Below are 26,790 nucleotides of genomic sequence, written 5' to 3'. Positions count from 1 at the left end.
TAAATCATCGTAAGTGCTTCAAGTGGGTGCCACATCATCCTTTCAAGGAACGATCCTTCAAGAGAAACCATCCACATGATCAAGATACCGCCACAACTATTAAAGTATGTAAAGAGAGGGCAGGACCCTCACAAATGATGAAAGAGTAGATTGTTCAAGCATTTTCCATGTGGCATGTGATAAATGTGTCTATAGATGCACACCTAACCCCATAATGCCTTCGAATGTGTGACCACTTCCTTGATAAGTGTGAGATGCCTCAAAAAACATGAAAATACCCAAAACATAGAATGAAGCTAACTGCCCAAGTAGTGTCAGTCATGCTGTCAAAACCCTCCTACATGTGAATACCCTTGCCAAGGAGAGGGGTAACACTATTATTTCATCCCTATTTTTTGGATTATTGCTTTACTACTTCACCACTATAATACATGTTACTTATCTATTTATATTTTTCCTAAAGGTTTGCACTTGGATTGAAGATTCATTGTAAACTCGCTCAATGTATGCCACATTTGTAGTTCTTAGTTCCATTGACTATTTTTGGTCACTAGTGAATGTTTAATTTTTATTCTTAATTGTAGACGTAGTGGCTTCTTGTGTACTTATGACAAGTTGTGGCAGGAAAAGGTGGTGGTGTAATTCAAGGTACTGCAAGTGAAGCTATTCTGGTTGCATTATTAGCTGCACGAGACAAAGCATTGAAGGCTATGCACGTGGGATCACTTGAAAAGCTTGTTGTATATGGTTCAGATCAAACACACTCTTCATTGGAAAAGGCTTGTATGGTATTGTTGCTTGGTCTTTCCTACTTATTTTCTTTTCTATGCTCATATTAGAATGTTTAATTCATGGAGAACCCATAAATAGAATGCCTTTTGTGAATCTTAATATGCCATATAACTTGTTTCTCTAGATTAGGTTGCTTGTTATAGTGGTAGTAGAATTCTAACATTTTGTTCTCTTCAAGGTGAGATTGCTACCTAGTTGTTTTTGTTTTTTATACGATGAGCCTAGTGATATTTCTTAATCTCTCTTGTAACAATACACTTTCAATAAATCAAAAGAACTTGTAAATCTAGAATAAATCTGGCAACGTCACATCACTTAGAGTCTTAGACAACCATGGTTAGTCATACCCCTTTGGGATGATGGTACTTGTTGACCCTGCCGCCTACACTTACCTACAAGTTAGTGAGACAAGCCTTCAATCCCACAAGGTGTGGTTGGTGGCAGGGAACTAAGAGAAGGGGCTGTCAAACTAATCCCGACTCTCTCCGTTTGAGCTATCTCCTAGGTTAGCTAAGGGGGTTGGTCCCTAATGAAAAGTTAAGTTAAAAAGGATGTGAGTTTCTAGGAAAATTGTTAGAGTTAAACAGATTATTTCACTAATATTTATAAGCAAAAAACTGATATGAGCAATAACCATCAATACATAAGATAAGCATGAAATACATAAACAACCAGTGCCTTCAAAGTATTGCTCTTTAAGAAATGAAATTGTATTTGCTTAAAATGAAGTGAAATGCTTTCAAATGGAAAGCCAAAATAACCCTGAAAAGTGAAACAATAAATTGTTAGCACAAGATATTATAAATGCTTTTAGGATGAATAAGTCTACAAATCAAAGCATGGAAACTATCTTCCTCAAAAGGATACAAAAAAAGAACTCAAATGTTAGACCAAGATGCAATTAAGTTTGCAACCCAAAATAATAGTACTTGAAAGTGAAATCAACCGTTCACGACAATATGCAATTAAACCAAAAGATAAGCCAATTTCCAAGTACAAGAAAATTAAACTTGTTGCAAAATTAAAAGAGATTACAGTGTTTGCATCCAATGTGCATCTTGAAATAAGATTCGCATGTGAGACTTTAACTCATCAAGATAGCAAGAAATTTAAGAACTATGCAAACAAATCAAATGTGATGGAATGTTGTTCTTGGTTTATTTTATTAATTAATGCTAAGTCAAAGTTACAATTGAACTCTAGTCCTCAGACTTCATCCTCGCCCAAATATTTGGATCTCATAATGAGGAGTCAACAGAGGTAGAGGGTTCCTAAAAATCTATTCAACCAACTTAAGTTGGAAGTAAGTTTTAGTGAGGCTTGGGGCCTTCCTATACTAAAATGCCTAGATGAAGTGCAAATTGTGTTAATTCCCCCAAATTAAACTAATACTTCAAAGAGAAATAGTTTGCAAAACTTGAGAGCGTAGGCATGTGGGAATTTAAATACAAGATTAGTAAAATTTGCATGTGGAGTGAAATGTGTTGATTTTGAGCATGCACAATTTGAAATTAAAAGCTAGAAAGCTAAGAAAAACTAAAAGCAAGATTAGGCCACCCAGACGAATCCCTCCTCTAAATGAGGAAGGGGGATGCCATGGGAAAAATCCCAAGCTCCCTCCAACAATTTTTTTTTTCTTCTCTTTTATTAACGCTTAAAGCAGGTAAAAATGCCTTTAAGAGGGCAACCCACAATACGAGAGAGATCTTTACAAAGATGAGACTAACAAAGCTAGAATCTCTCCCCAAAAATTATAGCAACAACAAACTTGAAGAAGGAAAAAACTCTCCAAAAGAGATTCACAAGGCTCAAAAGGCCCACGACCTAAATGAGTTTGCAAGTCTCTCCCAAGTGCTTATGGCCTCCCTAGAAATCAGTCTTTGGATAGGGTGAAGGGGTCCTGCATACACATGAGTGAGTAGTTTTCCAAAGCTTCTCCTCAAGTTCCTTGCTGCCCAATGCTCAAGCCTATGGGCTAGAAAACACAAAAAAATACCATTGTCAGTGTGAAATTAGGAAAAAGAAACCAAAACTAAACTCAAAATTTAATTTACAAAGTACTAGCTCAAGTAATGGGAGTGAACCCCCATACTTGCCTAGCTTTAGAAATGACTCTTGAATAAAATATATAAATTTGAAAGAATTAGAATCAAAGAATATCAAGTAGCTATAGAGTAAGAAAACTCCATTTTTCTCTTCATTGGGTGGAAAACTTGAAACGAAAAAATGGCTGAGTCTTGGATCGCTGTGACTCTAGGAGTGAGTTGATCTAATTGAGATTTTTCCCACTTCTAGATGGATTCCTGCGCACAATACAAAAGATCTTTCCTACACACTTGAACACGTATTAGTTTGCACAAGATTAAAACAATATAATGAATAAGATAAACCAAGTATTCCCCCTAAAATGAATTGGCAAGTTTATCCCTAGAATACTACTCTAAATCAATGATATGTACAAGATAGTAGTTTTCACACACCAATCCAAGCAAGATGGCAAGTATAAACTAATATTAATTCAATATGCGAAAGAAATTAAACACTATAGCAGTAGCATGAAAGGACATCACCTCATAATGCCAAGAGAACACTAGTCAGATAGCTCCAAAGTCTTGATTGTATTAGGAAAGTATGCAAGTACAAAATGACAGAGTTTCTTCAAGCCCAATAGCTTATTACATGATACAATATGAGAGCATATAGCCTCATTATATAGAGAGTTGGGAGAAAATCCCAAAGAAGAATGCATGTGAGAACTGAACTTGGAGCAAATCCCAAGGAAAGATAAGTCAAGTTCGATGTGGAGAAGATAGAGACATCAGAGAAAAATCGAATTCCATATGTGCACATCAAGGGAAATCGAATTCCATATATGGCATAGTAAACTCATCCATGAGTGAATCCAAGTACCGTGATAACTCCAGTCAACAAATGCAAACTTGAACTAAGTGATGCCACATATGTAGATGATCCCCAGATAGCTCTGTGTAGGTCCCCAGGAACTATGTGATTCCTCCATGTGCAACTCGTAGTCTGGCCAAGTGAAACTTGTAATCCTCAAGAGTGGAGTGCTAAGAAGCACTTGACCTTTGTAGGTCCTTCTTCTTCTTCACCTCGCCACACCTGGAGCACTTGACCTTTATTAGGTCCTTCTTGTTCTTCTCCCCCTGTCTCTGACCAAGATCCTTGGATGCTAGGGCCACATTCTCCTCTTCCTTCTCACTCTTCACGACCCTGCTATTGCTATTGCTGATGGTACTCTTTAATAGAGCATGCCTCAACTCCCGCTGTAGATCGACCCACATCTTGTCCCATCTTGCCAATGTGTCTTTTCCCAAGATACTTTGGACAAATACTTGCCAATCCTCCGAGACACTGTTTAATGCCAGTGGTACAAGCACTATGGGTTGGGGCACCTCCCCAACAATTGCTAGTTGATCATGGATCTCCTGAATCCTAGTGAGGAAGCCATCTATGCTCTCACCCTTCTGCATTCTGACGCTTCTCCGCTTCTCCTAGAGAAACATCTTTTGCAGCTCGAAAGAACTATGATATAGCGTGGAAACACTATCCCACATCTCCTTGGCCGTGTTTTGGCTAGATATATGTGATACTATATGATCTTAGACTCCATCCAAGATTATCTGTTTTGCCTTCGCCATTTCTCTTCTATACTCCTTCAGTTGATCAAGGTCCTGGGGTACTGCTACCACATTATCTATATAGGCTTTCAGGCCATGTTCATATAGAAGGAAGGACATCCTAGCCTTCCAGATTGTGAAAATTTCTGAATCTAACAAAGCAGAAATCCTACTGCAGTAAACTGATTTGCATCACCTACTTGTGTTCTTCATAACAAGTTATTTTCAGAATTATTTAGAAAATATTAATGCAAATACACAATAGCCTACACCAATATAGAGATCAAGTACTGAAAAATAAATGAGGCAACCACACAAAGGACACACTTATTTTTGGACTAAACATTGTCGGAAAAAACCAATGTGCGAAAACCGGTGCAACAGATATGAGGGTTTTATTATTAAGCAGATTCTTGAATACAACTAGGGTACCAAATCCGACTCACCCAACACAGAATAAACCCAAAAGAAGTACCTCTATCCAAAGATAGATATTCTGGCGAATCTAGCAACTGGATGAACAAACCCCACAGGTGACTACGTTGTCCCTAGTGCTGTGCAATGATGGTTGCTACCAGCTCTGCGCTGGAACTATGTCACCTCCTTTAGGAGCTGCATCACCCTCGCAGTGAACCTTCCTGACTCAGAAATCGATTTGCTGAAATGATGCCCAATCTGCCTCACAGAAACCCCAACACTGCCTCTAAGTGACTGCGTTAGCCCTTCCGCATCTGCGTCACCCTTTCTGGAGCTGTGCTATCTCTCCCTGGTGTTGCGCTGCCTCTCTGCTATGTATTCTTGGCCTTGGACGGAAGTCCCTCTGCCAAACTGCACCTCTCTGCACTAGAAGTTCACTCCGAAATTCTCAGCAAACCACACCCTAGAATTTCGATCTAGCTCAAGTGTTGCTCTCACTCTGTGTATTCTCCAACTGACCCCAAGCCTTCCTTTATACTTTTCCTTTGAGAAATCAACAACCGTGATCTAATCTCTAATCAACGACTAAGATTAAATTAGACTTGATCTTCATCACTTAGAAGCTTCTCACCCATATTTACGTTAATTCACTTTAATTATTTTAATTTCCTAAGTTTTAACTTAGGCACCATTAAAACTAATTAATTATTTGAATAACATGCACTCCAGGTAGAATTTCTCCAAACGATTTTTGGGTTAGAAATCTCATGTGTTCTAGCCCCTCCACAAAATTTCGGAGCTAGAGCACATCTGATGCTACCCAAAATGTTAACACTCCCTCTTAGCGAGGAATGTGCTCTAGCAATACTTCCCAGCAGAAGTATCACATTGATCCATGGCATCGGTCTTCTGCGTTGCTGATGCTCGACCTGCTGCCCTTCATCCACTGTGCTGTTGCAATCTGTACTACTGTCCACGACACTGCCACTGTCATTGCTGTATTTGTACTACAGCTCCCTCTCAATATGTTGCATCATGTTGCCCATAGCACTGCCAATGCTAACTGTTGCATAGCAACTCAGTTGCTGAGAAGTAAGAAACTGAAAAAGCCACCCAAAAGTTGACATGCTGGTCAGTCTGGATGCCCCTTGACGCTAAAGCTACCTCTGCCGCTAATCTGTGCTGACCCTCTGATGCTACTGCGCTGTTGTTGTATCTGCTCTGTGCCTTCCGCACTGCTGCAACACTCCACTGCGTTGCTTCATACTTTGGCGCTCTAGCTTTGCCACTGTTGCTCCATCATCCCTTGCACCAACTGACTCCCGTCATTTTGCTATTGTCATTAAATGCTCCCGTAGCCATATGTGATCCAAGAGTTTGGGCACCTCAAGGATCCTGCCCTTTTACTATAGTCCTCCTGACTACAGCTCAATTTCGCCCCACCTCTTCTCTAGAGGTGCATGAGCATTCATGGTGCAATCATCATCGTCCTCTTTGTCAGCTTGCGCTGGAACAACCTTTGAGTCAGACTTCTCTCTTTTGCCCTTCTTCTTCTGAGGGCACGGCGCGGCGAAATGACCCATTTTTCCACATCTGAAGCATACGACTTTGGATATGTCCTTCTTCTTTCGTTTTTGCTGCCCTTGTTGTCCCGCTGATGCGAGAGCCGCATCATCCTTTTGCTCCTTCTTGATTCTGACCCCTTTGCTGCTGCTTCCCGCCTTGGTTAGTCGTCTGATCTCTTCTTGTCAGAGAGTTGCCCACATCTCCTCCCAACTGGGAAGAGAAGCCCTGCCCAAGATGCTTTGGACAAAGGTTTCCCAGTCTTTAGTGACTTCATTCAAGGTAGTCGTGAACATAAATTCACCATCTGGTGTAGCCCCTACAGTAGTTAGCTAGTCACGGATCCTTTGCAACCTGAGAAGGAAGGGATCGATTTCTTCTCCCCTCTGCATCTGAAACCGTCTCAGCTGGCTCTCAAGCAACATCTTCCGCTGAATGAATGTTCCCTCGTACAATGTGGTCAAGGCCTCCCACATTTCCCTTGTTTTGTCCTTCTCAGCAATATGTGGGATTACATGATCCTTGACCCTGTCCAAGATCATGCACTTTGCTTTTGCCTTAGCCTCATCGTACTTCTTGAGAGGATCAACATCAACCGGAACAACAACTGTCCTCAAGGCATAATCCTAGATGCGATTTTTATCCAAAAGTGCAAGGATCATGGCCTTCCAGTTGATGAAGTTGGATGCTCCATTCAACCTGTCCTGATCCCTCAGTCCGTTAACAACCATCTCTGCTCAAATGAATGTCGAACTAGTTCTCTTCTCCCTCTTTCTTTGCTGCCCCAACAAAAATCGGATCTGGATTTCTTTGGTGCTAGAAATCCTCTAAGGAACAAGCTCCCTCTGAATTTCGATTTCCTTCATGGAAATCCTTCAGCCACCCACAATCGAACCAACCCTCTCTGATCTCTCTATGTTGCTGCTCAGCACTGGATCTAGATTTCTTGGCAAGAAATCTTCTGAGGAACTGATTCTCTCTACTTTGCTTTTGCCCCACTAGGTACTGTTCTACACCAACAGAAGCAACACCCCACTAGCAACTCCAGATGAAGTCTGCGTTGCACCTCTAGCCGCGACAACCAGAAAAACGAGACTCAACAATCTCCTCGCTGGCCCAGTAACCACTGTGTTTCCCTTTGCAGCAACAACATCGCCCAATCAGGCTGACGCAGGCTCTGCGTGAGCCTCCTTTGGTGACTGCGTCACCTCTCCTCTGCTCTCTTGGCCTGAAACTGCGCCGCCTCTTGGGACAATTGTCTTCACGCACAAATTTTTCCTCTATCCTTTCGCTGATGGCTTCAGTCGTCCTTGATCTGCGATTTTTCTGATACCATTTGAAAATTTCTGAATCTAACAAAGCAGAAATCCTATTGCAGTAAACTGATTTGCATCACCTAATTGTGTTCTTCATTTTAACAAGTTATTTTCAGAATCATTCAGAAAATATTAATGCAAATACACTACAACCTACACCAATATACAGATCAAGTATTGAAAAATAAATGAGACAACCACACAAAGGACACACTTATTTTTGGACTAAACGTCCTCGGAAAAACCGCGGGAAAATCAGTGCAGCAGATATGAGGGTTTTATTATTAAGCAGATTTCTGAATACAACTAGGGTGCCAAATCTGGCTCACCCAATAAAGAATAAACTTGGCAGAAGTACCTCTATTCGGAGACAGACATTTTGGCGAATCCAGCAACTGGATGAACAAACCCCACAGGGGACTGCACCGTCCCTAGCGCTGTGCAGTGATGGCTTCTCCCAGCGCTGCGCTGGAACTACGTCACCTCGTCTAGGAGCTGCCTCACCCTCCTAGTGAGCCTTCCCGGCTCAGAAATCCATCTGCTGAACTGATGCCCGATCTGCCTCACAGAAACCCCAACACTGCCTCTAAGTGATTGTGTCAGCCCTCCAGCCTCTGCATCACCCTTTTTGGAGCTGCGCTGTCTCTCCTTGGTGCTGTGCTGCCTCTCTGCTCTTCCAGCACTAATGGCTCTCTGGAAAATCGTACTCTCCAAGCAAATCAAACCCTTTGTGGTTCTCACAAGTGTCTCAACTGTGTTCTCCATCTACCCCTCGACTTCTTCTTATAATTCTTTGTTGGGGCTCCAGTGACCAAGATTAAAACTTAATCAAGGGCCAAGATCATATCGAAGTCGACCCATGTGAATTTCTAGATGATTCACACCTTATCTCAATTAATTCTGATTAATTAACCATATTTCCTAAGTTTAGACTTAGGAAATATTAAAAATAGGCTAATAATCTAATTGAGACACTTCTAGGTGGAATTTCTAGAAACAATTGATGAGTTATGGATACCTCATGTGTTTTAGCCCCTCCACAAAGTTTCGAGACTAGAACACCTTCGATGATACATAAATTAACAAGGAGCCGACCTTTTTTGGGCTCTAAGCTTTCATTTTGGTAAATTATTTTGTAGGAGGGTTTTGGCTTGGCTATCCTAAGAAACTATTCATCCACAAATTTATTTCAAAATTCTCGAAAATAATTTATATTTGAACTTGGACTAAAATGAATTAATTTGCTAATGAGAGCTTGTAATTTCAATTTGTAAATATTGTAAGTATTTGCAAATTATTTCTAACCCTTGTTTTAATTTTGTAGCACTTTGGGTTTTGGGATTTTTTGATATTTCGTATATACATTTGTATTTATCTAACATGGGTTGTCTAAATCTAGTTTTTAGTTGTGAGGATTTTGTGTTTAAAGACTTTTGGCAGGTGAAAACCCCATCAATTTGAAGAAGAAGTGAGTTGTTTTGCAAATCTAAAGATAGAATTACTTTTATAGATGGAAAAGTTTTGTCTTGTGGAAAAGATTCAAGCATCGATAAAGCTAGTGTCATTGGAGTACGTGAATGAAGTTTATATAGAGTCATAACACCATCTCCTCAAGCCCTAGTTCACATGGAAATCAATCCCATTGAACTATGGCATAGAAGATATGGACATTTACATTATAAGGTTATTCCCTCTCTCAATCAATTGGTAAATGGCATTCCCAATATCAAAGAAGATCGTGAAGGAATATGCAAGGGATGTGCCTTAGGAAATAATACAAGGAAACCATTTACAAGTAGTAAAACAAGGTCTAAACAAATATTGTACCTCATTCATTCAGATGTGTGTGGGCCTATGTCTGACAAATCGCTTGGAGGTCATCTTTATTATGTAACCTTCATTGATGATCACTCTAGAAAGACATGGCTCTATCTACTCAAATCAAAGGACGAAGTGTTTGAAAAACTCAAGGAATTTAGATTTGAAGTAGAGACCTTAATCGAAAGAAGAATAAAGACTTGGAGATCCGATAATGGTGGAGAATACACTTCAAAAGAAATAATTGCAAATTGCAAAGTAGCAGGAATTAAGAGGGAGCTTATTGTTCCTTACAATCCCGAACAGAATGGAGTTGCAGAAAGGAAAAATAGAAAACTTGAAGAATTTATATGAACAATGATTTATGATCAAGATATACTGAAATTTCCATGGGGGAAGCAAAAATGACTGATGTATATATAAAAAATAGAAGTCCTCATAGAATCCTCGATAATATGACATCTGAAGAAGCATTCATAGGAAACAAGCCATGTGTGTACAAACTCCGAATCTTTGGACGTCCTGCATATATCCACGTTCCAAAGGACAAATGAAAGAAGCTAGATTCTACAAGCATTAAAGGGATCTTCGTTGGCTACAATATTTCTTCAAAGTCATAGAGAATCTACATCAAGGAAGGAAGACATATTGAAGTAAGAAGGGACATTATATTTGATGAAAATCATGTCTACAAAAGACCCAAAGATATTCCTGTTGATTCTTATGACGAAGACATATTACTATTCGAAGAAGAAGAGAATCACGACAATCCTACTACAAATCAAGAAGAAGAAGAAGAAGGACCAAGTGATCCTATTCAACCTATGATCATACCCGACACAAGGAAGAGGCCAAATTGGTTGAAAACTACTCTTGAAGATGTCGAATGACATGGAGTTGCGAAAAGGAACTTCTAGAGAAAACAAAAGACCAAAAATATATTCTGGATATGCTGCATACATGACAAAACTAATAGAAGCTGAACCAACTACATTTGAAGAAGCTGCTCATCAAGAAGTATGGAAGAAGGCTATGCAGGAAGAATATCAATCCATCATGAAGAATGGGGTTTGGGAAATCGTTCCTAGACCAAGTGACAAATCGGTTGTCACTTCTAAATGGATCTACAAGATCAAGCACGCTGTTGATGGAAGCATAGACAAGTACAAAGCTAGATTCGAGGGTTTTCTCTCAAAAGGAAGGCATAGACTATGAAGAAACCTTTGTACCTACTGCAAGATATACTACTATAAGATCTTTAGTTTCGTTAGCTGCAACAATGGGGTAGAATATCCATCAAATGGATGTAAAAACAAAATTTCTGAATGGAACCCTCAATGAAGAAGTATACATTGAACAACTTGAAGGCTTTGAAATAAATGACAAAGACACTCATGGTTGTAGATCAAGAGGGAGTGTTGAAGAATGTAACTAGGTTCAGTCTTCATATTTGAGTCATTATGAAATGTATTTATCAAAGACTGAAAAAGAAAAAATTATTATTATTACAATGACTTATTAAAGCATGGATTTCTTGCTTGGGTCATCATTTTCTGGGTCAAAGTCCCCATTGAGGACTTCTTGGTTTTATATTGAGTCATTAGAGTCATTTTCCATTTAATGAGACCCTTCTTTGGATTTTGAATCATGTAAAAATAATTATTATTGAGTAAAATATGTAATTTGTCACCTCCACACCAAGTCGACCCTTGCTTGATGAAGTTGGCCTACAAGAGGACAATTCGACCCACCAAAAAGGCTATATATACAAGTGTAGTTCGATCTATTTTCTCACCAACTTAACAAGTTCAATACACAAGAAGGAAGTGCATAAAAAAGTGTGAAGTTCAAGGAGAAGAAGGAATGATTGCAAGTCAAAATTTTTGGGCTATCTCTCTCTTTTATGCAAAGTTACTGCGCTGTTTGCTGAGTCGAAGTTCTGTAGTTTTTTTTTTTTTCTAAATAAGATTAATCTATTAACATAAAGGGAGTAAAATTACAGCGTGACTGTAGTCAAAAACACTGCCCTGAAGAAGGGCATAGTTGTCAAGATAAGCATAGAAGGAGACTGCTCAATGTCAGGGAACTCAGTCTTGAACCAGTTATCAGAACCCACGCAAGGGAACAAGTTATGATCTTCTTGAAATTGCAGAGTTTACAAAAATTCAGAAATAAACAAAAATTCCACATAGTTGTTTGAACATAAACATGCCCAGTTGTATGGGCCGCAGGGCACGAAAGCAAGGCAACAGTGAGCAAACTAATCATCTGGAGGCTCTTCAACTATACGGCACCAACCGGTATCAGGTAGATCCCTAGCAAGAGCAGCTTCAGATTCGGAAGGACCAGGATCAGCCGGCGCCATCACAACAGCCTGAGCACTGCGAGCTTGAGCATCCGGAACCTGCAAAGACGCGCTGCCAATCCCCATCTGGAGGTTCGAAGTCGGAACAGTGACAGAGCCAGGGCCCTCTGGATGAGAGCTGGACTCCCCCTCCTGGGCTTCCTCATGGAAGACCACCGAAATGTGAGCGGTAATCCTTGGGCGGTTCAGAGAGCAGTTGAAGGTGAAGAGCGCGGAGCCAGATGAGGGAGAAGGCACAGGATAGTGGTTGGAGGCAAGAAGACGCCCTCTCCCACTGCGGGTGCGAGGGTAGTGGCTGACAGAGAAATCACTGGAAAGGGAAGGTGAATCGGAGGAAGGGCTGGAAGGCGCGCGCCGAGGTTGGCCCCTGCGGGACCGCATTCTATGGCGGCGACGAGGCATAGGGGAGACAGAAGCAGCGGGAGAAAAGCGAGGCTGGGCAGCTGCAATGACAGGGCCAGAGCAAATCAGAAGAACGACAAAGCGAAGGCTAGAGGCCCAAGAGATAAACCAAGGGATTAATGGAGGTGACTCCGCATAAAGACCAGAGCAAAGCTTCAGAGTAGCCTCCCCTTTCAAGCTACGAGAGGCAGCAGAGAAGACGGGGCCAACACCATACAGACAGAAACCATAGTTGAGGCCAGAAGCTAGATAGTAATGCGAATGAATCGACGAAGGCGGCTCCACAGCAAGCTCATGGCTGAGCCTTAAATTATAATCCCCCTTCACGCATCGAGAAGCACCCGCCATTACTGTTGCATTGAAGAGAGCTGAGGTCTGAGGCAAGCCGGAGCGTGCGAAGGCATTAACCAGAGCGTCGGACAGGATGGGAGATCCAGAGCCACTTGAAATATAGCAAATGAACACTACGCTTCTCAAATGCCGAGATCCTCTGTTCATAAACCATTTATCCATTCTGTACTGGGTAGGCAGGTGTCGTTCCACCTTGCGCCACCCCTGTCCCATCAGATTTAAGGCTTGTCTATACACCCGCATCCGGGAGGGTCGAAGTTCTGTAGTTGGGAAGGTTGAAGTTTTGAATTTGCTAGGTCGAAGTTCTATTGTTGGGAAGGTTGAAATTATGCATTTGTTGGGTTGAAGTGTTGCTGCTGTAGGGTCGAAGATCTAGATCAAAGTTGCTGGAAGGAAGGCCTGACTTGGTGGTTGGAGGAGGTCTGTGTCTAGGTTGAAGAGTCTTGGATTATCTTGTCTTAACTACTAAAGGAAGACGTTTGACTGGGTTTTCCCCTAGATAGGGGTTTTGCCCTGGCAGAGTGCCTAGATCTTGTGTCTCTTGTTCTTGTGATCTTCATACAAACATATTTTGGTAGTTGCTTGATGAAAGATAATATAATAAAAAAGTAAAAGAAGCCAACATAATTCACAAGTAATTATCAAGAAAGAGAAATCAAACCCTAATCCTACTAGCACTGATTTCTCAACACTTAGGTGGGGTTAAGTACATACCCTAGAACCCTACTCAAAACTCTATTAGGGTTTCGAGATACTTAGCAAAGAAACATTCAACTAGCAAACCCTAGATGTCATATCTCAAGAACTTAGGAATTTATAAGAATCAATTATGGTCAGGGTTTTTATTTCTAGGGTTTACTTCTATCTAGGGTTCATAAACCCTAAATATCGATAAACCCTAAGTTTTCAAGATCTAATAGCTTCAAAAACCTCAAAGAATCACAAAGGCATAATATAGGAAACATACCTCAAACAATGTTCTACTACCTTTTGTACTTCTCCATGTTGCAAATCCATTTGGTAGAGGATTCTCCATAATATTGCTATATGTGCAATTTTAACCTTTGTACTTTAATATTTGAGAGTTGAACTTTTTCTTCTAAGTCTAGCCATAATCATCATGCGATCCTTTTCAGTGAGATCATAAAAGAAAAGGTTATAATTGAGTGCTTATAAAGCTAGATATACTAAGGAAGTCAACAATAATGCAATGAAAGAAAATAAATAGAATAGTTATCTTTTGTGAATAAAAGCGGCTCCCTCTTAATCTTGAATTGATCTAGAGTTCATTGAGGTATATGTTTATTTAACAACTCATCCTAGGGGCTTGTCCAAAACTCTAGTCAAAACCTCAATGAACAAAGAGGGACATAATTTAAGGTTACAACTAAAACCAACAATGATCCTATAAGGGGTCTCTAACAAAACCTAAAGTCAAAGGCCTATATAAGGAATATGAAATACTAGCAACCCCTAAGAATTCAAGTCTTTTCTTGATCAATAGTGTAAAGCTTTGACATCATAATCTTCTCCTCTGGCTTTCTTTGATGGTTCATCGGTATCTGCAACAGTAGCATGATCTCTTTCTCTCTTCTTATTATCATTTGATTTCTTGGGACGTTGGTTTCTATAGTGCCCAGATTTGTGACATTGGAAACATTGAACTTTTGATAGGTCAGTCTTCTTGTGATGATTTCTCTTTGAACCTTTGTTAGGTTTCTTATTTCCTCCTTTCTTCTTGAAGCGGGTTGAATAAGCATTGGAGATAGCATTTTCTTCTTATTCTTGATTTCCTTATATTAAATCAAGTCTGGCTTCTTCTTGAGTACAGGCAGACCATAATTCTTCAAATAATGGAGCTTCTTTCCAACTATTAATACCGACAACAAACACATTCCAAGATTTGGGTAATCCTTCCGTCGAACTGCCCCTCTGCACTAGAAGCTCACTCCGAAATTCTCAGCAAACCACACCCCAAAATTTCGATCTAGCTCAAGTGTTGCTCTCACTATGTGTATTCTCCAACTGACCCCAAGCCTTCCTTTATACTTTTCCTGTTGAGAAATCAATAGCCGTGATCTAATCTCTAATCAACGACTAAGATTAAATTAGACTTGATCCTCGTCACTTAGAAGCTTCTCACCCATATTTACATTAATTCACTTTAATTATTTTTAATTTCCCTAAGTTTTAACTTAGGCACCATTAAAAATAATTAACTATTTGAATATCATGCACTCCTGGTGGAATTTCTCCAAACGATTTCTAGGACTTGGAGATCTCATGTGTTCTAGCCCCTCCAGAAAATTTTGGAGCTAGAGCACATCTAATGCTACCAAACCTATCCTGATCTCTGAGCGCAACTATGGCCATCTCAACAAACTTATCGAAAATTCCCTCTTTCCCTCTACTTGGCTGCTGGAACTGCCATTCGCACCCCCTGCTTGTTGAGAACTCTAAGGCATCAAGTATTAGGTGATTTCTCTTTAATTAGTAACTGCTTGTGAGTTTTTTTGATTTCTTTAGATTAGGATCTTCTTCTTACTTAGATTATATTGTTCTTATTCCTCAAACAACTACCAATCATAAACAAGATAGACAAGAGACACATAATGTAGGCTTATGAGCCAGGGCCAAAACCTTTCACTCTTTGAGAGGAAAACCCACACAAATTCTTCTTATAGAGATTCCAATTGACCAATACCAAGACCCTTGACCTATTTGCCACTCCAAGACCAAGACACTAGTTCGCTTGACTTGTAACCTTCTGCGCTTTTCCTCTTCTTGATTCCTCTTCCACTTTGACCTTCTTAACACTGAGACTACATCACTGAGACATTCACGAGATCTTATCACTTTGTAGGAGCACCGAGACTTCATGAATTGTAATAATATCCAAACTGTGATATGCCTGAGATTGTGACTTGAGCGAAGTTAGCATTGTATCCTTCTTTCTATTTTAGCACCGAGACCCCTTCATCTAAATAGAAATTGCATCGAACCTGTGGTCTTTTCAAATCAGTGAACTGTAGTCATCTCTCAACACCGAACTATAGTCTTCTCTCAACACCGCACTGTAGTCTTCTCTCAACACTGAACTTCTCACTATGATTACATCGAAACATCCTTTTTGAGATTGCACGGAAACTATCTTACTGAGATTTGAACATATCACTGTGATGGCCACCGAAATTATCACCAAAATTATCTCTGAGATACGAGCTACTGTTCTATTGCATCACCGAAATTATTCCCTCTGAAATTGCGAACTTCTGAGATGGTGAAATGCGAAAATCCCAGGTTTGTATATATAGTGTTGCGTCCATAGTAAATGAGCCGACATGTGTTATTCAAACAGTTGTGTCTCTATTTAGGTGAAGCCGACATGAGATCTTCTACTTCTTCTTGAGTCCGACTTGAAGAGGAGAACTTGTGCTTGTCTTTGGAGGGCTTCTAGACAATTCTATAGACATATACATTTGTAATATGCCCAAGAAGGGTTCTTCATACATGACATTGACTCTTTTTGACTTTAATGACAAATCCTAAAGGCTCTCAATGGGAGCCATCTAAAAATAAAATCTCTTGCTCATGAAACCCATGAAGCAAGCATTACAATAATAATTTTATTTTTCTTCTTTTCATCATTTACAAAAATCACAATTACATGTCATTATGAAGACCGAACCTAGTTACACTTTTCAACACTCCCTCTTAACTAGGGAGGTATTCATAATGGTACTTGGTCATTCTCAATCTGAAGAATTTCTCATAAGAAGAATCGGATTGGTAACCCATATGTATAACATCATATCAACTAGCATTGTCACATAGCAAGGCCTTGACTAGCAACTCAATCTCTCCACAAGCCCTGAGCTCAATGCTGGCGAGACCAATGATTTATAGACACTCTAATCATTGTCTCTCCCTGAACGTACCTCACCCGGGTTCTCAGGGTGTGTTCCATCAGGACTATTCTTATCTTGGATGCCCTATCTCATCCTCAAAGAGCATTAGATGCCAAATGATTACCCAATCCTCCATTTTGTCTTCCCAAGTGAAGACCAGAATGATGTGTCTATCTCTCCCTTTCAATTCAGGGAGGATATATCTATTCCAATAAAAGAATGTACTCATTCCTACAGAAGGAATGTACCTAAGCTTCCTCTTGGCTTAGGAATTTCCAAGTTTCTTCCAAGTAAGAAACGTGTTTCCAGGCGCCCTCTTAATTAGGAACCTACAACAACTTCTTAGGTGGAGATGAAAAGACAACCAGCTGCTTGAAGAGCTCCTTCCTTCGATGTCATGAATTTCTTCTTTGTTATGGAGTCTTCATCTTTTGGGACTTCTTCATAGGGCATAGACCATCCATCACTTTCATCCACGAGTCAGTCATGTCATAATTCCTTTCATTAGAAAGTGATCCATCAGTCTGCACCTAGCCTTGCTTCATGTCATGCTGCCTTCTCCATGCTATCTTCTTTGAAAGGATCTTACATCCTTCTATATGGTCCTCTTGGAAGACATCCACAGTTCTTCCCTTGGCAGTCTTGCATAAGCCCATCCAGATATTTGTTCAAAAATAAGAAATGAACACTTAATCAAAATTACCTTTGTGATGGTCTTTCATCATGACATCTTCCTGTAGGCATCAACATCTTTCATACATGTTGACACATCTCCCATATATATATATATATATATTGTTAAGGGTCTCCATCTTTTCCAGACTTCCATTAGGGTCTTCATATCTTTTTGGGAGATATCATAGTCAAATCTTTCAGTTCTTGGATGTTGAATGCCTTCTTCCATGGTTGCATAGTCTACGATCTCTTCCTTTCTTTCTTCACACATGACATTCCCAGGAACTTCTAATCAGAGTTCTTCTAATTACTGTCAATCACCTCATATTCCATATGAGGACATATTATGTTGATTTCATCTAGTGTGACCCATGCCTTCTTGCCTCCTTTCCTAGGGGGAGATTCCTTTCCTTTGATCATGCTTCTCAAGATAGAGTAGTGATCCATGTTACCTACAACCATACAGCACGACTATTGAATACAAGCATACATACCTCATTTACCTTTAGGTCATCTAGGCTTCTTTCAACAACTTCCTTGATTGAAAAGAGCTTCAACCCCTTGATTTGCTTCATCTCTTATGTCATCATAACATCATCCCATGAATTCCACAAGTTGGAGTTCTTGATGAAACACTTGCTTCCTCTCTAGATCGGTGAACCTTCCGATGAGGATTCCATCAAAGAATCTTGAGGATCTTGCATATCCCTATCCAATAGATGTTTCCTTTTGACTGATGTATGATGAGACTTGTCCTGGATGACTTCTTCCTTTTTCCCATAAGTGCCACTTGAAATTTTAATGAGGTCACCAAGAGATATATCCTTCATAGTTGATTGTCATAGATTTTGTTCCAGACATCCTTCATGTTTCCTATGGTGATGTCACGAGCTCTTACTTCTAATGCTTTTCCTCATCCTTGGACTTCCTTTTTGCAAATGTTTGAATCCTTTCATTTGATCCTTCAACACTTTTTTCTCTCAACCTATCATCTCCTATCTTGCATAGAAACCACAAGTTGTTGAATGGGATAGCTTTCTTGTCCTTATAGACATTTGTTACCTTATTCATTAGTTAGTGCATTTAGAACAATGAGGACTATCTCCTTATTTAATATCATTTCTCCTAGATCTTGTAGTTGAGATCTTATGAAGATATCCCTTCATCCTTTGATACCTTCAATTTATGTAGATCAAATCTAAGTGATATGGCCTTCTTTATCGCATCTTCAGAGAATAGTTCTACTAGCTTATCTTATATCTCTTTTGATGTCTCCAATCTTGCTACGGGGGAATCCTTGACAGATTCCATAAGAATCTCTCGAGCCCTTAAATCCTTTACCATGTATTCAGATAGTACTTTATCTTTAGATGGTTTGGAGACTTTTCTAATGACTTCATTTTCTTCGAGGACTATTTCTATCCTCCTTTTCCATGCAAGGAAGTTTTGATGACCCAACCAGCTTATAGATCTCCTTGCAAAATGAAGTCATTTTATCAGATTTAGATTATAGAATAAAAGATACTTACTTGTCAAGTGAAGATAAAATCTTCAACTTAATCCCTTTGTTGATGGTGATTGATAAGGATGTCTTGATGCTTCCTCGGATGATCTTCTTTAAGGATACGGTAGGAGTCCTTCCTTCAGTGAGAGGGATCTTGCCTTATAGCCTTTTGAAGATGATGACAGTGCCTTTAGCCTTCTTTGGATAACTAGCCTTCAAAATGACTTTGACTTCTTTGGTGGTGAATGAGTGCAGATCTAGAAGTGCGTCTGGGGTTTCGACTTTCTCCAAGATGGTGTGATCTTTGTCCTTGAAGTGCTTCTCTTGGATGTCTATACTTTGGTCTACCTTGCTTTGTAGATCTCTTCAACTTGATGTGGGTCTATGTGGTCTCTTGATGATGACTAGAGGATCCAAAAGTTTTGCTGGTGTAGACTTCTTCTTCGATATAGGGTTTGATACTTCGATGAAGATCTCAACTTTACTTTGATATCCTTCGACTTGCGTTGATGCCTTTCTTGAAAACTCGATCCTTGAGTGTCTCTTTGATTAGATGCCCTTTTTCTTGACTTTGTCACCTTAGCTCTGATGCCATGTTGAGAATCTAGGGCATCAAGTATTAGGTGATTTCTCTTTAGATTAGGATCTTCTTCTTACTTAGATTATTATTACTCTTATTCATCAAACAACTACCAATGCATAAACAAGATAAACAAGAGACACAGATGTAGGCTTATGAGCCAGGGCCAAAACCTCTCACTCTTTGAGAGGAAAACCCACGCAAATTCTTCTTATAGAGATTCCAATTGACGAAAACCAAGACCAAGACCCTTGACCTATTTGCCACTCCAAGACCAAGACACTAGTTCACTTGACTGTCAACCTTCTGCTCTTTACTTCTTCTTATTTCCTCTTCCACTTCGACCTTCTTAACACCAGGACTACATCACTGAGACATTCACAAGATCTTATCACTTTGTAGGAGCACTGGGACTTCGTGAACTGTAATAATATCCAAACTGTGATATCACCGAGATTGTGACTTGAATGAAGTTAGCACTGATCCTTCTTTTTGTTATTAGCACCGAGACCCCTTAATCTAAACAGAAATTGCACCAAACCTGTGGTCTTCTTAGATCACCAAACTGTAGTCATCTCTCAACATCGAATTGTAGTCATTTATCAACACTGGACTGTAGTCTTCTCTCAATACCGAACTTCTCACTGTGATTACATTGAAACATCCTTTCTGAGATTGCACGGAAACCATCTTACTGAGATTTGAACTTACCATTGTGATTGCCACCGAAATTATCACCGAAATTATCTCTGAGATACGAGCTACTATTGTTGCATCACTAAAATTATTCCCTCTGAAATTGCGATCTTCTGAGATGGTGAACTACGAAAATCCCAGGTTTGTATATATAGTGGTACGACCATAGTAAATGAGTCGACATGTGTTATTCGAATAGTTGTGTCTCTATTTAAGTGAAGCCAACATGAGATCTTCTACTTCTTCTTGAGGCCGACTTGAAGAGGAGAACTTGTGCTTGTCTTTGGAGGGCTTCTAGACAATTCTATAGACTCATATACATTTGTAATATGCCCAAGAAGGGTTCTTCATATATGACATTGACTCTTTTTGACTTTAACGACAAATCCATAAGGATCTCAATATGAGCCATCTAAAAATAAAATCTCTTGTTCATGAAACCCATGAAGCAAACATTACAATAATAATTTTATTTCTTCTTTTCATCATTTACAAAAATCACAATTACATGTCATTATGAAGACCGAACCTAGTTATACTTTTCAACACTGTTGGAGTGAGAAAATCTTCTCAGACTATCGCTAATTTGCAATTGGAGAAACGAACCTCTAAACCTCGAAGTCACTTGAGAGAAATTTTCCCTCTGCTGTGTGTGTTTTTATCTTCCAGCTAATGTTGGTTCTGCTACTGCAAGCTGCTGCAAAACCCTCTGTGTCCAACCGAGGAATCTGCTGAGCGAAAATCTGAGTCGCTATTGCTTCCTCTGCCTGTTGGAATCACTGTTTTGGCCCTTGGGCATATTCAATTTTCTGCTAGCTTGCAACTGAAAATCAAGCCCTTACCCCAACAATTCGTATTGCCTGGCTAGGCACTGTGCAACACTAGAAAATTTCGGCCTGTTGCCCCTTTTGAACAACGAAATTTTCCTTCTTTCGCTTCTGAGCTTCTTGGCTGATCAATCATGCTGCTCTGATACCATGTGAAAATTTCACCACTGAAATCCTATTGCAACAACTGGAAATTATTTTTTCTAGTAGTTAATTAATTTAACAATTTATATGCTATGACAAATACCAAATAATTCACATTGCAACCTTCATAAATAAATTGCGGAAGAAAATAGCGTTGGAAACTGAGAAAATACTAGCACATACACACAAAATTTGACACAATTATTTTTGGACAAAAGTCCCTAGAAAAACCAACCTGGAAAAACTGGTGCAGCAGTGAAATTCTGAGTACAATTTGGATGCCGAATCTAGCTATCCTATAGAGAAAAATACTGGCAAAAATCTAGTGAGAATTTCCCTCACTCCACAGGAAAATTCAGGCTCTGATTGCAGCTCCAAGTGAGCCTTCCAAATTGCTTCTGCGTAGGCTTGCATCACCCTAGCGCAGTCCCTTCTACGCTTAGCCTGAATCAGCTGCTCCTATAGCCATCTTGTCTGCCATTGACTGAGAAACTCTCTTTGGCCTTTTGGAACCCTTTCCCTGCCTCTGGAACTGAAACTCGACTTCTCTCCAGCAAAATCGAATTGCCTCTAGAGTCTTCTTCGCAGCCCCCACGTCAACCTTATTGTGGCTATCTCTGCCTCAGTGCAAATACACTCGCCGGATCTGGAAAGCTTCCTCCGACTTCACTGTCTACGACCGTCTCCGCCCCTCTCTGTCTTTTCTTCCTTACTGAATCTCGAACTCTTCCAGCACTGCTAGCTCTCTGGAAAATCGAACTCTCCAAGGAAATCAAACTCTTTGTGGTTCTCACAAGTGTCTCAACTGGGTTCTCCATCTACCTATAGACTTCTTATAATTCTTTGTTGGGGCTCCAACGAGCAAGATTAAAACTTAATCAAGGGCCAAGATCATATCGAAGTCGATCCATGTGAATTTCTAGATGATTTACACCTTATCTCAATTAATTCTGATTAATTAACCATATTTCCTAAGTTTAGACTTAGGAAATATTAAAAATAGGCTAATAATCTAATTGAGACACTTCTAGGTGGAATTTCTAGAAACAATTTATGAGTTATGGATACCTCATGTGTTTTAGCCTCTCCACAAAGTTTTGAGACTAGAACACCTCCGATGATACAAACTAACAAGGAGCCGACCTTTTTTGGGCTCTAAGCTTTCATTTTGGTAAATTATTTTGTAGGAGGGTTTTGGCTTGGCTATCTTAAGAAACTATTCATCCACAAATTTATTTCAAAATTCTCGAAAATAATTTATATTTGAACTTGGGCTAAAATGAATTAATTTGCTAATGAGAGCTTGTAATTTCACTTTGTAAATATTGTAAGTATTTGCAAATTATTTCTAACCCTTGTTTTAATTTTGTAGCACTTTGGGTTTTGGGATTTTTTGATATTTCATATATACATTTGTATTTATCTAACGTGGGTTGTCTAAATCTAATTTTTAGTTGTGAGGATTTTGTACTTAAAGACTTTTGGCAGGTGAAAGCCCCATCAATTTGAAGAAGAAGTGAGTTGTTTTGCAAATCTAAAGATAGAATTACTTTTATAGATGGAAAAGTTCTGGCTTGGGGAAAAGATTCAAGCATCGATAAAGCTAGGGTCATTGGAGTACGTGAATGAAGTTTATATAGAGTCATAACATCATCTCCTCAAGCCCTAGTTCACATGGAAATCAATCCTATTGAACTATGGCATAGAAGATATGGACATTTACATTATAAGGTTATTCCCTCTCTCAATCAATTAGTAAATGTCATTCCCAATATCAAAGAAGATCATGAAGGAATATGCAAGGGATGTGCCTTAGGAAATAATACAAGGAAACCATTTACAAGTAGTGAAACAAGGTCTAAACAAATATTGTACCTCATTCATTCAGATGTGTGTGGGCCTATGTCTGACAAATCACTTGGAGGTCATCTTTATTATGTAACCTTCATTGATGATCACTCTAGAAAGACATGGCTCTATCTACTCAAATCAAAGGACGAAGTATTTGAAAAATTCAAGGAATTTAGATTTGAAGTAGAGACCTTCACCGAAAGAAGAATAAAGACTTGGAGATCCGATAATGGTGGAGAATACACTTCAAAAGAAATAATTGCAAATTGCAAAGAAGCAGGAATTAAGAGGGAGCTTATTGTTCCTTACAATCCTGAACAGAATGGAGTTGCAGAAAGGAAAAATCGAAAACTTGAAGAATTTATATGAACAATGATTTATGATCAAGATATACTGAAATTTCTATGGGGAGAAGCAAAAATGACTGAAGTATATATAAAAAAAAGAAGTCCTCATAGAATCCTCGATAATATGACATCTGAAGAAGCATTCATAGGAAACAAGCCATTTGTGTACAAACTCCGAATCTTTGGACGTCCCACATATAGCCACGTTCCAAAGGACAAATGAAAGAAGCTAGATTCTACAAGCATTAAAGGGATCTTCGTTGGCTACAATATTTCTTCAAAGTCATATAGAATCTACATCAAGTAAGGAAGACATTTTGAAGTAAGAAGGGACACTATATTTGATGAAAATCATGTCTACAAAAGATCTAAAGATATTCCTGTTGATTCTTATGACGAAGACATACCACTATTCGAAGAAGAAGAGAATCATGACAATCCTACTACAAATCAAGAAGAAGAAGAAGGACCAAGTGATCATATTCAACCTATGATCATACCCAACACAAGGAAGAGGCCAAATTGGTTAAAAACTACTCTTGAAGATGCCGAAGGACATGGAGTTGCGAAAGGAACTTTTAGAGAAAACAAAAGACCAAAAATATATTCTGGATATGCTGCATACATGACAAAACTAATAGAAGCTGAACCAACTACATTTGAAGAAGATGCTCATCAAGAAGTATGGAAGAAGGCTATGCAGGAAGAATATCAATCCATCATGAAGAACGGGGTTTGGGAAATCGGTCCTAGACCAAGTGACAAATCGGTTGTCGCTTCTAAATGGATCTACAAGATCAAGCACGCTGTTGATGGAAGCATAGACAAGTACAAAGCTAGATTCAAGGGGTTTCTCTCAGAAGGAAGGCATAGATTATGAGGAAACCTTTGTACCTACTGCAAGATATACTACTATAAGATCTTTAGTTTCGTTAGCTACAACAATGGGGTAGAATATCCATCAAATGGATTTAAAAATAACATTTCTGAATGGAACCATCAATGAAGAAGTATACATTGAACAACTTGAAGGCTTTGAAATAAATGACAAAGACACTCATGGTTGTAGACTCAAGAGGGAGTGTTGAAGAATGTAACTAGGTTCAGTCTTCATATTTGAGTCATTATGAAATGTATTTATCAAAGACTGAAAAAGAAAAAATTATTATTATTACAATGACTTATTAAAGCATGGATTTCTTGCTTGGGTCATCATTTTCTGGGTCAAAGTCCCCATTGAGGACTTCTAGGTTTTACATTGAGTCATTAGAGTCATTTTCCATTTAATGAGACCCTTCTTGGGATTTTGAATCATGTAAAAATAATTATTATTGAGTCAAATATGTAATTTGTCGCCTCCACAACAAGTCGACCCTTGCTTGATGAAGTTGGCCTACAAGAGGACAATTCGACCCACAAAAAAGGCTATATATACAAGTGTAGTTCGATCTATTTTCTCACCAACTTAACAAGTTCAATACACAAGAAGGAAGTGCATAAAAAAGTGTGAAGTTCAAGGAGAAGAAGGAATGATTGCAAGTCGAAGTTTTTGGGCTATCTCTCTCTCTTTTATGCGAAGTTACTGGGCTGTTTGCTGGGTCGAAGTTTTGTTGTTGGGAAGGTTGAAGTTTTGAATTTGCGAGGTCGAAGTTCTATTGTTGGGAAGGTCGAAATTATGGATTTGTTGGGTTGATGTGTTGCTACTATAGGGTCGAAGATCTAGATCAAAGTTGCTGGAAGGAAGGGCTAACTTGGTAGTTGGAGGAGGTCTGTGTCTAGGTTGAAGAGTCTTGGATTATCTTGTCTTAACTACTGAAGGAATACGTTTGACTGGGTTTTCCCCTAGATAGGGGTTTTGCCCTGGCTGAATGCCTAGATCTTGTGTCTCTTGTTCTTGTGACCTTCATACAAACATATTTTGGTAATTGCTTGATGAAAGATAATGTAATAAAAAAGTAAAAGAAGCCAACATAATTCACAAGTAACTATCAAGAAAGAGAAATCAAACCCTAATCCTACTAGCACTGATTTCTCAACACTTAGGTGGGGTTAAGTACATACCCTAGAACCCTACTCAAAACTCTATTAGGGTTTTGAGATACTTAGCAAAGAAACATTCAACTAGCAAACCCTAGATGTCATATCCCAAGAACTTAGGAATTTATAAGAATCAATTAGGGTCAGGGTTTTTGTTTCTAGGGTTTACTTCTATCTAGGGTTCATAAACCCTAAATATCGATAAACACTAAGTTTTCAAGATCTAATAGCTTCAAAAACCTCAAAGAATCACAAAGGCATAATATAGGAAACATATTTCAAACAATGTTCTACTACCTTTTGTACTTCTCCATGTTGCAAATCCATATTGTTAGAGGATTATCCATAATATTGCTAGATGTGCAATTTTAACTTTTGTAATTTAATATTTGAGAGTTGAACTTTTTCTTCTAAGTCTAGCCATAATTATCCTGCGATCCTTTTCAGTGAGATCATAAAAGAAAAGGTTATAATTGAGTGATTATAAAGCTAGATATACTTAGGAAGTCAACATTAATGCAATGAAAGAAAAGAAATAGAATAGTTATCTTTTTGTGAATAAAAGCGGCTCCCTCTTAATCTTGAATTGATCTAGAGATCATTGAGGTATATGTTTATTTAACAACTCATCCTAGGGGCTTGTCCAAAACTCTAGTCAAAACCTCAATGAACAAAGAGGGACATAATTTAAGGTTACAACTAAAACCAACAATGATCCTATAAGGGGTCTCTAACAAAACCTAAAGTCAAAGGCCTATATAAGGAATATGAAATACTAGCAACCCCTAAGAATTCAAGTCTTTTCTTGATCAATAGTGTAAAGCTTTGACATCATAATCTTCTCCTCTGGCATTCTTTGATGGTTCATCGGTATCTGCAACAGTAGCATGATCTCTTTCTCTCTTCTTATTATCATTTGATTTCTCGGGACGTTGGTTTCTATAGTGCCTAGATTTGTGACATTGGAAACATTGAACTTTTGATAGGTCAGTGTTCTTGTGATGATTTCTCTTTGAACCTTTGTTAGGTTTCTTATTTCCTCCTTTCTTCTTGAAGCGAGTTGAATAAGCATTGGAGATAGCATTTTCTTCTTATTCTTGATTTCCTTTTATTAAATCAATTCGGGCTTCTTCTTGAGTACAGGCAGACCATAATTCTTCAAATGATGGAGCTTCTTTCCAACTATTAATACCGACGACAAACACATTCCAAGATTTGGGTAATCCTAGTATAGCTAATATAACAAGTTCCTTATCAGGAATAATTTCATCAATTGCTTGGAATTCATCTCTTAAACGTCAGATCCTCACAAACTACGAGGATATTGTATCATCTTTTGTCATCTTGTTAGTTCAAAGCTCATTCTTTAAGCTTGCTACTTGGCCAATATTTTTTATTGTAAATAGTTTGGAGAGAGCCTCATAAATTTTCTATGAAGTGCCTTGAGTGGATATGTAGGGAATTAGATTGTCCCTGACAGAATCCACCATAAGGCTCATCGCTATAATATGATTTTCTTTGAATTTTTCTTTCCCATCATCATCTATTGGTTCTTT

The 26,790-nt window shown here is 38.9% G+C and overlaps 1 protein-coding gene across 6 annotated transcripts in view; it reads left to right on the top strand.

Annotated features, from left to right (window-relative positions):
• AAS (Pyridoxal phosphate (PLP)-dependent transferases superfamily protein) overlaps window positions 1-26,790 on the top strand; it is a 526,642-nt gene that overhangs the window by 59,399 nt on the left and 440,453 nt on the right. For all 6 annotated transcript variants that reach the window (XR_016267022.1, XR_016267021.1, XM_089459844.1 and 3 more), the window contains exon 5: window positions 625-788. Coding sequence is in view for 4 of the 6 variants with exons in the window: in XM_089459844.1 (XP_089315970.1) it covers window positions 625-788 (164 nt within the window). In the remaining 2 variants the exon portion in view is untranslated. The remainder of the gene's footprint in view (window positions 1-624; window positions 789-26,790) is intronic.

Source organism: Pinus tabuliformis, chromosome 7 (assembly GCF_031772625.1).
Source record: "Pinus tabuliformis cultivar Carrire ecotype Pingquan chromosome 7, CPIR1, whole genome shotgun sequence".
NCBI lineage: Eukaryota > Viridiplantae > Streptophyta > Pinopsida > Pinales > Pinaceae > Pinus > Pinus tabuliformis.
The sequence above is the reverse complement of the archived record's forward strand: the minus strand, read 5'-3'. Positions and strand labels throughout refer to the sequence as shown.